Source organism: Pleurodeles waltl, chromosome 1_1, assembly GCF_031143425.1.
Source record: "Pleurodeles waltl isolate 20211129_DDA chromosome 1_1, aPleWal1.hap1.20221129, whole genome shotgun sequence".
NCBI lineage: Eukaryota > Metazoa > Chordata > Amphibia > Caudata > Salamandridae > Pleurodeles > Pleurodeles waltl.
In genome coordinates this window covers 211,462,332-211,476,530 of record NC_090436.1, presented here as the reverse complement: position 1 = coordinate 211,476,530, position 14,199 = coordinate 211,462,332, and the positions used below count along the sequence as shown (strand labels likewise).

Here is a 14,199-nt window from a genome sequence, read left to right as displayed (position 1 = left end):
AGAAGCATTAGCATCAGTGAATACTTTTATCTAGATGGAAGGTTCCCTAGTCGGTGTCGGCATGTAGATATGGTGATTAGTTAAGGTACTGTATTATTAATTTAACATTATTATTTTAGAAGGATGACTGCAGTTTAGCATGAGATAAAAACTTTATAAGGTAGCTGAATATTATTTGAAAACTTCCTATACTTCAATTTCGAACGGAAGCTGAAATACATTGTCAAAATTTGACACAGCAAATCCATACTTACTTCTTCCCATGTTCCGTTACTCTTGCGTATTGCAATTTGGTGGATTAATTTGTCTTTTAGGTATCCAGCTGCTGCCATGTAGGTGATGATGTACTCCTTTGCTTCTTCATGGTATGTTATTGTTAAATTATGAGGTGCCACAGGTTTTACTGCAAAATAGAAAGAAAACGTTTGGCAGGTTAACACAAATATATCTGTTAGCTATATAGTACTAGAAGATTGAGGATTAAATATTATTGCAACAAAAATATTGTAGACAGTACATCGATGACAAAAACATTGTGAAGTGAAATATATGTAAGTACTGATTTCCTATACTTAACTCCAGGTCCATGTACCTTGGCTATATATCTTCCAGATACATAGATGTGGAATAAAGAATAGAAGATCTATACTTATCTAGCTATACCTACTTTCACAATATTTTGGCAAAGGGCATATTTTTGTAAAATAATAATTTTGTGCTGGATATTCTGACATACAACTACTTTAGCATTCTAGAAATATTATCAACTCATAGTAATATTTACAAGGGAACAAATGTAAGGCTGAAGACTTTCTAGAATATGTGTAGTCTGAAGCAGGCTGGATAATGGAGAGACCCAATAAGCCAGTCCCCATTTGTCATCAAATTCCAATTTACAGTGAGACTGTAACATCAGCTATATAAAAATCTACTTTCAGTTCTTTCAACTGACCATAATTGAACACTAAACCTAAATGTAGGCCAATTATATTCTTAGAGAGAACTCATCTCTGGTTACTTTGAGTACTGTCCTTGACTATTGCATATTCTGCTGAAAATGATAATAACATTATTTTGCGAAAACCGCAGTACTATCGATCCGTCCTATGCTTCTGTGTGTTTTAAATGTTTCCCAAATGTAACAGAATTGCAGAGTGCTTATTACCCACTACCAGCATCATCACACAATGGTGTGTGTTTAAAAGTCATACAGAGTAATTGAGCAACCCTCGCGTCACCAGAACAGCTCAGTTTTGCACGATGTAACATTGATTTGGGAAGGGTTTATGTAAAATTGACAGAGAAACAGTAAAAAGTAATCTTCATGTATATCTTTCGGATACGTTTATTAGTTAAATATACGCCTCATTCATCAAACACGACTCAGCTCAAGCTGCCGCCGAGTTCTCACCCCGATCTCCTTGCATTGCACATTCCGTTTCCATGACAAGTGACTCAATTCTCGAGATCACTTGTCATGTATACCACACATCTCCCTTTGTCATTTTAAATGAACTTAAAACTAAGTTCTACAATAACACACCATCCCAAAACAAAACAAAGTAGAAAATGATATACATAAATATAACTACACAAAAAAAATATACATTACAATACCCTGAAAGATAAACCACTCAATCTAGTATATAGTCTTTAAAATGTTGAGGAAACTTTCTCCTCCTGTTACTCTTCCTTTCTTCATATCAAACTCTTTCCCTAGACAGTCAAAATCATTTCTAAACCCTGAACGCCGTTTTGACTCTAAGTTCCCTTTTTCTCCTGAAGGAACCAACTTCTTCTCCATCGACTCTTTAATAGGAACAAGCCTGTTCATGTTCCAAATTCTCCCATCCGATGTTTTAACTGCATTGTTAAATAACTTGATAATTTTCATATGTCTAGTATATTTTGACCACTGTGCACATCCAGCTGGAGCCTTGATCTTCACTTCATTACCTACATTAACTTTTCTCTCACAAACTTTTTTTCTTACATCATAATCCTGTGTCCTTTTTAGTATCAACCTTTCCTCTCTCCTTCTCCAGTCAGTCTCAAACAAATTAAATTTGTTCTTACTCCAATCAATCCAACCATTGGGAACTCTTCTTCTGAAAAGCTCAAACTGAGATTTGCAAGTTGTCGCATGTGGCGAGAACCGATATGCAGTTATTCTTCTCATTAGTTCTTTTTTCCAATCCATCCCATTTACTCTTGCAAGTTGAAATCTCTCTTTAATGTACCTATTGAACCTTTCTACAGCGTCACTTGTTTCTGGATGATAAACAGCAGTTTTCTTTGTATATGATGCCACAGTGGTCTAAATATCTTTCCAATTCTTTGGAACAAAATTGCGGTCTACTATCTGACAGAATTGATTTAGGAAAACCTTCTTTTCTAAATACATCCTCTAAAAATAACTTCGCACTGGAAGAAGAAATATCATACATGTTTTTAACCGCAACCCATCTCGAATATAAATCTAACAAAACTATAAGATAAGGAGTTGAATGTTCATTCTGTAAAGGACCAACTATATCAATAGCTGCTTCATTCCACGGTTTATCCGGTAACTTCCTAAAAACCATGGGAACATTACGAGTTTTCAAAATTTTGTCACTAAGTGAGCACTGAACACATTCACGAACTACTCTTTCACTTTCCAAATCTATGCCTGACCACCAAAAATTAGCCCTTAAATTTTCTTTAGTCTTCACAATTCCTAGATAACCATCATGTGCTTGATCTATTATTCTTTTCCTTAGTCTAAACTGTGGAATTAGTCTCGTACCTCTCAATAACATTGGGTTATCCATTGCTAATTCTTCTTTAACCATACTCCAAACCTTTTCCAGTTTAATAAAATTCTCATTTCTCATGGTGTCAATAACTTTAGACAATTCCGTATCATCCTTAAGTGCATCTTCCCACTCCTGCTCAGTTATCACACCATTGGTAATTTTATCCACATTGCTGTCAATTACACAAACATCTCCATCTAACACAACTTCTTGATCACTTTCATTCCCAGAAATGTTAACATCGACTAGTCTTGAAAGACAATCAGCAATCACATTTAATGCACCAGGTAAGTAAGCAACCTCAAATTTAAAATCCTGAAGTCCAATTATCCATCTTCTTATTCTAGCAGAGATGCAGTTCAGTCCTCTGTTTCCAAAAACTTCAATTAGTGTTTTATGGTCAGATAATACTACAAACTCAGTTCCCCATATAAAATGTCTAATTTAAGAGCCCAGTAAATAGCTAAAGACTCTCCTTCAATTACTGAATAGTTTTTTTCTCTCCACTCAAAGTTTTTGATGCACATGCAATTAACATTTTCTCTCATTTATTGTTGTGCACCAGCAGAGCACCCAATCCTTTTGCACTTGCATCCATGACAACACAAGTTTGCCTTCCTGGTTTGAACGCCTGGAGGCTTGGTGCTTTCCCCAATTCTTATTTTACACTTTGAAATTCATTTTCACAACGTACTTCTCACTTGAACTCTCTCCCTTTTTTTTAACAAACTCCTCATATTCACCGACTTATAAGCCAAATTCCTTATATGTCTGCCATAATATTCAACCATCCCGAGTAAGGAACTAACTTCCTCCTTTGTCTGAGGGGTGACCAACCCCGTGATTGTATTCACCAAATCCGACTTTGGTCTTACTCCACCCCCTGAGATTAAATGACCCAAATATTCCACCTCTGCCAATCCAAAACGACATTTACTCTTCTTAAGAGTTAGACCTGCTCTACTTAAGCGTTCCAACTCTGTATTAACTTTCAAAATGTTCCTCTGCTGTATCACAGAAAATCAACATGTCATCTTGATAACATTTCACTCCCTTCAAATCTTTCAGTACCTTTTTCATCACCTTTTGAAACACAGAGGCTGCCGAAACAAGACCAAATGGCATTCTTTTGAACTTATAAGCACCAAAAGGCGTTATAAATGCTGTCAACTCCTTTGAACTTTCCTCCAACTTGACTTTATGATATGCAGAAGCTAAATTTAAAGTCAAAAAATATTTTGCTACACCTATCACAGACATACTTTCCTCTATGTTAGGAAGAGGAAACCAGCTCACCGCGAACTCTTTGTTTAGAGCTCTAAGATCCACACACAACTTAATTTCTTTACTACTCTTCTTGGCCACAACAAAGGGAGCCAACCATTCCGTAGCTGCTACCTCCTCAATCACTCCTAACTCTTCCAATCTTTTCAGTTCTGCTACTACCGGTTCTTGAAACGCCAATGGTATCCTTCTCACTCTTGAGACTACAGGCACTGCATCTTTCTTCAATCTTATGCTTATAACCCTTAAGACAGCCTAAACTATCTGAAAACACCTCTGGAAATTTCTCTACAAATTTGCACTCATAGCGATCTCCTGAACTTGTACCTGTGGTTGAGCATTAGGATTAAGCACTACACCTAAGAATGTTTGATGTGTCCAACTCAAAAGATTATCACCTTTATTGGAGACATAAATGTTCCCTATAGTATGCCTTCCTTTGAATTCAATATGCCCTTCAAACAAAAAACAACATTTTCGTAGGTTGTTTACCATAACCTCCAGGATACACATCCATCTGCTTTAACTTCCTGCACTTTAAGCCTATAGTATAAAAAAAAAAATGTAAATGATTGTCAACTGAGAACATGAATCAAAACGCATCAATATCATAGCTCCTTCTAGGAGAACAAATTCACTAGGATGCTCACATCTATCTGATCGGATTTCAACCTGAAAAACAATTTCCTGTCAAACTTCCTTAACTTCTCTCACTTGACTTCCAACACCATTTTTCTTCTTTTTACTGCGACAACACTTGAAGAAATGACCTTTCTTCCCACAACCATTACAAATTACATTGAAAGCTGGACAATTACTTGCATTTGCTTTGCAGCCACTTTTACAGCATCTAAAACACTCACCTTTAAATTTTACTGTTTCCTCTTTTTTTTTCTCAGTCACAATTTCCTTACCTTTTACCTCATACACTACTTCTTCAATTTTTCCAGCATCCCCGTTACAATACTTTTACTTGCACTCAATTTCATTACACATTTCATCATATGTTCAACTCTTTTTGCCACACCGATAACTTCCTCTAGAGGTGATTCATCTTTCAGCCACAACTCTTCTCTAATTTTATCACTGCTACATTTCAAGACAAACTGGTCACAAATTATTTCATCTACTAATACCCCAAATTTGCATGAAGCTGCTAACTTCCTCAAGCTTGTAATGTACTCCTCCACAGTCTCATCTTTCCCTTGCTCTCTTTTCCCAAAATAACATCTTTCCATAATTGTGCTTATCCTTGATAAATAGTGTTTGTCCAGTTTCAACATACAAATCTCAAACTCATTTACATTTCTATTTTCCTTGCTGTTCAAATCTGGTAAATTTTTCAAAACTTCCTGCCCTTCCCCACCAAGACAATGCATAAGTAATGCATGCTTCCTCTTAGCACTAAGAGTCGGACCACACACTCTTGCGTAATGAATAAACATTTTCTTCCATTTAGACAAAGGATAGATTGGTTCACCAGGACTAGTTAAGAAAAAGGGGGGCGGGTGTAACGTTCTGCATTTTGAACAACCTCACTCAGTAACAATATATTATCTCCTACAGTAAGAAAAAGAAAAAAAATGATAGTTTTCTTTGCTACATAAAACTATACTATAACCTAGGATAAAAACATATAGGGGGTCATTCTGACCCTGGCGGTCATCGACCGCCAGGGCCAACGACCGCGGAAGCACCGCCAACAGGCTGGCGGTGCTTCCTGGCCAATTCTGACCGTGGCGGTAAAGCCGCGGTCAGAAAAGGGAAACCGGCGGTTTCCCGCCGGTTTTCCCCTGGCCATAGGAATCCTCCATGGCGGCGCTGCTTGGGATTCCAACCCCCTTCCCGCCATCCTGTTCCTGGCGGTTCTTACTGCCAGGAACAGGATGGCGGGAACGGGTGTCGTGGGGCCCCTGGGGGCCCCATAAAGATTTTCAGTGTCTGCTTTGCAGACACTGAAAATCGCGACGGGTGCCACTGCACCCGTCGCACCCCTTTAACTCCACCGGCTCCATTCGGAGCCAGCTTCATTGTTGAAGGGGCTTTGCCGCTGAGCCGGCGGGCGGCCTTCTGGCGGTCGCCCGCCGGCCCAGCGGGATAGTCAGAATGACCGCCGCGGTCATTTGACCGCGGTACGGTCTTCTGGCGGTTCCCGCCAGGCGGGCGGCGGGGTTCGGGATGACCCCCATAGTGTATTTTACACTGAAATCTGCCTTTGCATTACGAAACAAATTTACCCCTCAAAATATGATTTTTTTTTTTTTAAGGTGTGCCTGTCACTGTAGACTCCTAGACAGGCAAAAATGAACAGAGATAAGGTGTGCCTGTCACCGTGTGCTCCGTAGACTCCTGGACAGGCAAAGATGAACAGACCTAAGGTGTGCCTGTCACCGTACTCCTCGACTGAGTATAAGTAAACAAAAAGTCAAGAACAGTTAAACTAAAAATGTTATCCTTTTCTTTGAGAACTGCACCTTTCTGTACAGTTCTTAATTGTCACAGTAGACAGTCTTTACCCGTTACCTTGGTGGCTTAATAATAATGTGCCTGTTCCTTTATGACCGAAGGGGCCCTTTAAGACACTGCCCCTTTAAGATCTGTAGACTCCAGACGTTTTGCTAAACACTTTATCAGAGCTCCGATGTCACTGCACCTTTAAGACAATTTCTTTTCAGTCTCCCCAACTGATTGATTAATTCGGCCTCTGACAGTGAACTACCATAAACGCTCTCCAGTGGTGCTCCTTGACGACTTCCAACGCTCGTCTGCCACTTGAGAAATACCACCTCTCTCAAAATCTGCAGAAGCTGTCAACACAGAAGCTGTCAACAAATCACACAGCCTCTCTGCTGCCGATGAAAACGACAACCAAGTAAGTATTTCCAGCCGATCAATCTCATGTTCACTCACGGTGAGGAGTCTATAGCGAGTGCCGCTCTTCGCACTTAGAAGCCCACCATGCGGTGTTGAGGCGTTTCATTTTTTTAACGCTCGTCGCCAGTGTAAAATTGACACAGAAACAGTAAAAAGTAATCTTCGTGTATATCTTTCGGATGCATTTATTAGTTACAAATACGCCTCATCCATCAAACACGACTCGGCTCAAACTGCCGTCGAATTCTCACCCCTGATCTCCTCGCATTCCACATTCCGTTTCCATGACAAGTGACTCCGTTCTCTGGATCACTTGTCATGTACACTACACTTTACAATGGCTGTGCATCATGATTAATAAATATCGAGTGTACTGGTTGCAACCTTTTCTTTGCGAGTGCAGGAGAGCTGATAAATCTACTGTGATTCACACAACATTCTGGTGGGTGGTGCCGGTGGATTAAAAGCTACAGATGAGTAATCATTTCACTGAACAGACTGGGAGCCTGGTGCCACGGCACTTTACTATATAAACACTGGCATTGCATCCAGCATCAGCAAATGCAGCCAGGTGAATGCAGAGGCCACAATGACTAATAGGTGCCTGCAAGAGATGTTTATGCTACAAATAGATATCAATATCGTCAATAGATATCAATGTCACTAACACGTTGTCAGCAAGAGATGTGAATGGACCTTATTCATTTAGGGAAGTCTATGTACAGAGATTCCGCACATGCCACTATCTGCTTATATATTTACCATTTCCAGATGGAAGTATCACCATGGGGTGGAACTCTAAGGACTGACATTACAACTGTAATGTTGCCACAGGTAACTTTATGACTGGAGTGCAGGTGTATGCATGTAGGCTGAGAATTCTGTCTTGATATCTCTACAGCAAAAGCAGAGATGTTTGCCATTGGTATGCACAGCTCTGAATACAAAAGAATATGCAAATGGTATTCACATGACCTAAAAAAATCAGGAAAAGATTAACTCTGCAACACAATACAGCCTCCATCCTTGGCTCTGCCCTCTTCCCCTTGGACATGTCAGGGACCCCGATTAAAGTTCTTATTCTCAAGGGATTTCAGGAGGAGGGTTTTATCATACACAAGACAGTACCTGAAAGCAGAGAAGGAGAGTAGAACAAAAGAAGTGGAAACAGGTTCGAACACCCTCTGATCAAAAATCCAGACATGAACTTGAATGCTTGCAAAAGAGAAACTGGGAATATAATGCACATGCAAACAACAGGAAGGTACAACCAGGAACATGATAGACAGACTATACTAAGTGACAGATTATGCACTCCTTGGAGGGTGATCTCTCTGTGAGCTAAAAGTATCTTAAAATAAGGTAAGGAATAATGAATCTCACAGAATCCTGTAGAATATACTCAAATGCTTGCACAAGAGAAAAAGGGATTACAGTGCAACTACAAACAACAGGAAGGTACAACCAGGAAAATGGTAGGCACGATAATAAATGATAGATTGTGCCCTCCTTGAAAGTGATCCCTCTATGAGCTCACAATATCTTAAAATAAGGCAAGGAGCAATTAAATCTCACAGTCTTATAGACATCCAGCAGCTCTTATGGATGAAGAGCACTGGGTAACTCTATGTGGCAGAAGCAAAAAGCCTCAGAGTCTCACTGGCACTCTTGGTAGCAATGGTCAAGTTTTCAACAATGACACAAAAAAAGTAGTAAATGGAATAGAACAAGGAAAACTGAATACAGAACTGGTCGCAGGGAGAATCAGGGCCATAATCAAAGAACAGGAACATAACTAGGCTAGAAATAGGCACAAAGAAACATAGACGCTGAAATCAAGACTAGGAAATGTGCACACTAGCATCAACAGAACAGAAATATGCAGAAGGCAAGTAGCCTGCATGCAACAAGAACAGATCAGGAAGTGTGCAGGCTGAGCTACAAACCATGGCAACCATAGAAGCAGAGATGCAGACATAAAAAAAACAAAAAACGGACACGTCCTGTAGCAAGACAGGAACAAGAAATGATAGAAACCAAAGCACTCAAAATCAATGAACAAGCATGCAAACAGAGCACCAGGACAGTGGCAGACCACAAGGAGTTTCAGCAGTAAGGACTGTTTCGAGCCACAGTACACCGAGCTCACAGGGATGAAATTGCTAGAAGCTCAGGGCAGTAGCACAGGTGTAAATAAAAGAGTCAAGTGTTAGCAATTACTCTAGTGGTACGCATCAAGGAACTGAATGAAGGGAATGCGGCTTTGGGACTTGGAAAGGGAAAGACCTGTAAAACTAAAAGGCACAAAAAGGAATTCAGGAAAACCTGCAGTTCAGTGTGGATCGGAGCCGAGAAAGAGAAAAGACCAGAATTTTAAAAGGGTCGACATAACCATAAGATTTCAGAAGTAAGATACAGAATACATCTTCAGCACCAGGACATGATCTAGGCAGGGGTTTGCAACAGAGGAAACTACAAGGACTATGAAGCTGCAGAATGATGGCAGGGAAACTGGGATGGAAAGTGATGTGGAGTTAGGAATGCAAATGTTTAGAGTGTGTTCTGATATACTGCGGTATAGAAGCAGGACAAGAGATGGCCCTCATGAACATCACCTAGGGACCGGATGACAAATCGTGACAGGCCTGCATGACGTTATGAGTGGCAGAGATTGGCTACAACCTCTAGTATGCAGCCCACTCCACTCACTACCAAGAGGAACTTCAATGAGGAGGCGATAGACCTATATTTCATTTTGTTGTAGATCTCTACAGGGAACTATATAGTCTGGCTATAAACACCCTCAGTAGAGCGCAGAAGTTGGCTATTTGGCAGGGGTTAATGGAATAATATATCTGTGTCAAGAGCTTTCTAGGGATTGCAACAAAATAGGAGAAGACAGTACGCTTCTCACAAAGGCAGGAAGTTGTTGGATTCGGCATTTAGTGTGTGGTTAAGTGTCATCACCACCTAAACCACACTGGTGTTTCTGTGCTTAGTCATTGCGAGAGGCAAGAAGGGTGATCATGGGAATTCAGAGTTCAGCACCAGGCTCTCAAGCCTAGGCTTCTTTTTTGTGCGCCAGTCTAACACCATGAGCTTCAGAAAAGTAGCATGGGTAAGCCTTATAAGCTGCCATTTCCAAGACAGTGGTCTGCCTACAGAATTCTAACCCATGTTCCCAATTCAAAATTAAGTACAGTCTTTTCCTTTGATGTCAGGTCCTGTTTGGATGATGTATAAGGAGGCATTAAATGCAGAAAACAGTGTAGAGAGAAAAAACAATTATTTTACCCAGTTGTGCATGACTAATGATCACCAGCAATAGGTGTTCTAAAATGTTGCTTAGTTTGTTGATATCTGCTTTTGAGAACTATAATTTACCATCTGGCCCCTTTGACAAGTGATGAATGCATCACCACACATTTGTTCCCTTATTTGTCATCACGGTCTTTGTCCGCTTGCCACTATTTCTGTCCCAGATTTTTATGTCTTAAAGTTGAAACTTCTGTTGGACCTACTTCTGGATGTCCATGGTTAGTTCTTCCTATTGCCTCATGTCAGTGGGTGGGGTTTGATCCCATTCTATTAACTTCTGTATTTATTTTCATCTTCAAGAGCTACAAGATTGCCAAAGAGGTCTTTCTTTACCCTTTGTGGCTGTATCCTGCTAGGGGGACTCTGTAAGAAGACACTTGACACCATTGAAGTGTATTGTTAAGTGCAGGATGGTACTGTGACTGCTGGCAGGATATGTACTTACCTCAAGCAATCAAGAAGAAAACTCAAGCAACCTTCTCAGATTACAGTTTTTGATACAACCTATGTCAATGCATTGGAGGTGGAGGTATACACCATGGGGGAAAAAGTGGTAAAATGAGAGGCAGCATGTGAATCTTATGTTTTCCAGAATACTGGTGGCAAAAGCTGTTCCTGGAGGTGAACATGACTTGTCTTCATCACATCACCTTGGGTGAATGTATCCTCTCCATCATGCATTCTGACATGATTTATGGCCAGCCTGTTCCCAGAACCTCAGGCCAGTTAAAACCCCTATTGTGAGAAAACAGGGCTGATTGCAGAGGCCCCCTAACTTTTTGCTCCCATTTTCCACTTTTTGCTGGTGTTTTCCTGACTCTGATGGTGCCCTGGGTACTGCTAACCAGTCCCAGGGCCTGTGCTCTGTATAAAATGGATATGCAAATTAGGCTAATTATAATTGGCTAAGTTAACCTACCTATAAGTCCCTAGTATATGGTAGGGCATGTAGGTTTAGGGACCACAGCATAGGTGGTGCACACATTGGTGCACTGCTGAGGTGCCCAGTGTCATTTTAAAGGCAGGCCTGCCTTGCTGGCTGCTTTTAAATTAAAGTTATATGCAAATTCGACTTTGGAATTAAAAGTAGTTCCAAAGTCTTAAACTACCTTATTTTTACATATAAGTCACCCCTAAGGTGTGCCCTATGTGCCCGTAGGGCTGGGTGCCATGTAACTATAAGCAGGGACTTTATAAAAATAGATTTATAAGCCCTGGTGAGGTAAAAACAGCCAAATTCGTTTTTCCCTCATTGAAGTAAATGGCCTTCATAGGCTAGAATGGGGAGACTTTATTTTAAATTTTAAAGTCTCCTTAAAAGATGCATACCAAGAATTTGGTATCAAATTAATTGTTGTAATAAATCCCACAACTTCCAGTTGTTGGATTTAATATAACTTGTTCAGGTAAAGAGTTTTAGACTTTACCTAAAAAGTTGCCAATTTCAGCCCTGCATTGTTTTTGCTGCTGTGCTCTGATTGGCCAGCCTGTAGCAGCTTAGCCAAGCTGCCTTGATGAGGTGTGAAGTGGCCTGGCTTCACACAAAGGAATGTGCCTGTGGGAGAGAATCTCCCCTCAGCAGATGGTGAGGCAGGAAGGGGGAGGGCTGCCAAACTGGTCTTCAAAGGCAGAGAAGGACATTTGGAGCAACCAGCAACACCCCCACATCCTGCAACCCCAGACAACTAGGTGCCCCCTTGATTAGATTAGGAGAGGGCAGGAGAGGGGTGTGTTTATGATTTTTAGCCACACCAGTGGGTGGGCTCAGCCAGATGTAACCTCCAAAAATCAGATTCAGCCATGTTGGATTTTTAGAGAATGTTCCCCTCTGGGATAGATTTTTGCCACACTTCCCAGGAAGTGGTCATCGCAGGGGGAAGGACCCTGCCCCTGATTGGAGAACCAGGACCCCCCTGCTTTTCACCCAGGAGCAAAGATAAAACTGGCAGACCTGCACCCACACCTCAGATCCCCACCAAATTTCAAGAAGAAAGAACTTAAGGAGAAGAAGGACTGCCCTGCTGGACCCCTGGCCTGCACCTGGAACCTGCACTCAGAAGGACTGCACCAGCTGCACACTTGGGCTTCACCACAAGAAGGACTTTGCCTGGCTTCAACTGGTTCAAGGAGGGACTCCCTGTTTGCTACAGGTGAAAAATTGCTAACCAGAGTCCCCTGCACCAACTCCTGAAGAAAGCGACCAGCTGACCACTGTCCAGTGGCCAAAAAGGAGTTTGCGCCAGGTGCATTCTGGGAGTTGAAGTCCGCACCCCCCAAGGACCATCACAGAACTTCTGGACCCTTGGGGTGAGCTGTGGACCCCAAAAGAACCTTAAAAGAACATCTGGGTGAAGCCCCAGAAGTTTGGAAAAGATTTGAGAATTTTTGGAAAAAAGCTCCAGAGAGGGACCGACCCGCCGCGGAAATTCTAGCCGGCTTGCCTCAACCGCGACCCGGCCTGACTTCGTGGTTCGTCCCGGTAAAGAAAAACATCCGAAAAAGAGACTAAGTCCGAAGGTAAAAAGTTGACCGGGACCTCCCAGCCATCGTATCCGAGAAGGGCTCCACGGACGTCGGATCAAGATCCAGGTTTACCCCGGTCGAAGGATTTTCATCTCGAAAAAACGACTAAGTCCGAAGGTAAAAATCTCCACCGAGGAAACCCACATCGCGTATCCGGACAAGGGCTCCAGGAGGTCGGATTCAACTGGCAGGTTCGTCCCGGTGAAGAAAAACTTCAAAATAAAGACTAAGTCAGAAGGTAACTTTTTAACCGAGGCCTCCCGCGACTTGTAGCCGAGCAGGGCTCCATCGCGGTCGGCCTGAAACTTTGACTTTGCCCCGGTCGAGGTGCAACCAGATGACCCGATTGGCGCTTTTTGTTTCTAAGCGCTAGAAAAGTAATAATTCTTTAAAAATTCATATCTCCGGTTCCCTTTTTCCGATTTTATTCGTTTTTGTGTCATTTTAAAGATAAAAATATAAACTATTTTTATAAATTGGTTTTGGATTTTTAAACTGTTTCCTGTGTTTTATTTAATTACTGTTTTGTGATATTTGAATGCTTTACACTCTGTCTCCTAAGTTAAGCCTTGACGCTCGTTGCCAAGCTACCAAGGGTTGAGCTGGGATTAATTTACTGAGACCTAACTGTACCTAGGTGGAGGTTAGTGGCTTGTTGCTAGGTGTAGGTACCTACCTGCCCTTACCAATAACCCATTTTCCAACATTTTTGGTGGCAGTGGTGGGATCCTGTACTTGTGTTCAGTATCACGTTACAGTTTTATGTAAAACAAATTCAAAATCCTTTAAATTGTCTTAGTGCAATTTTTTTCTTTTTTAAACATTATGTGCATGAATTTATTTGTTCTACTCTGGTGTACAATTGTCCAGTGCTCTGTGGTTACATTATGAGCTATCTATCCTAATTATGTAACTTTGATGCCACTTTAATTGTTGGTGAATGTAGTAGATTTTATCCAACATTTTCACTGTGCATGTGTTGATTAACAATAGAAAATAATTTGTCGGTATACCTTGAAATGATATATCACTGAGGTAGCAAACACTTAAACAAGTGCATGGTTTTGAGTTATATTGCGTAAATGATAGTGGCAAGAATTCTGTCTAATGTGTTCTTTTGTTGTAGAATGATGTGTAAGTGTGGCTTGAGCTGGATGCACTAGTGGTCTGCCAAACACTGGACCATCTGAATGGCCTATAGCCAGTTGATGCCCCAGTAGTTGTTTCCTCATCCACTGGCATTCACATGGCATTAGAAAGCAATAACGTGAAGGGTATAATGAGAGAAAGTGTAGGTGCACCAGATTAAGGTAGGAAGAGGATGGGAGACAAAAAGTCCAGATGAACACCTCCACCACCACCCATGTGCAGAAAATGATGAAGGGCCTTTAGACAGATTCAA

General features: G+C 41.2%; 1 protein-coding gene across 1 annotated transcript in view; it reads right to left on the bottom strand.

The window, feature by feature from the left end:
- The window catches only part of IL7R (interleukin 7 receptor), a 208,114-nt gene that overhangs the window by 143,131 nt on the left and 50,784 nt on the right, over positions 1–14,199 (bottom strand). The window contains exon 4 of the mRNA XM_069233382.1: positions 255–403. Coding sequence (XP_069089483.1) covers positions 255–403 — 149 coding nt within the window. The remainder of the gene's footprint in view (positions 1–254; positions 404–14,199) is intronic.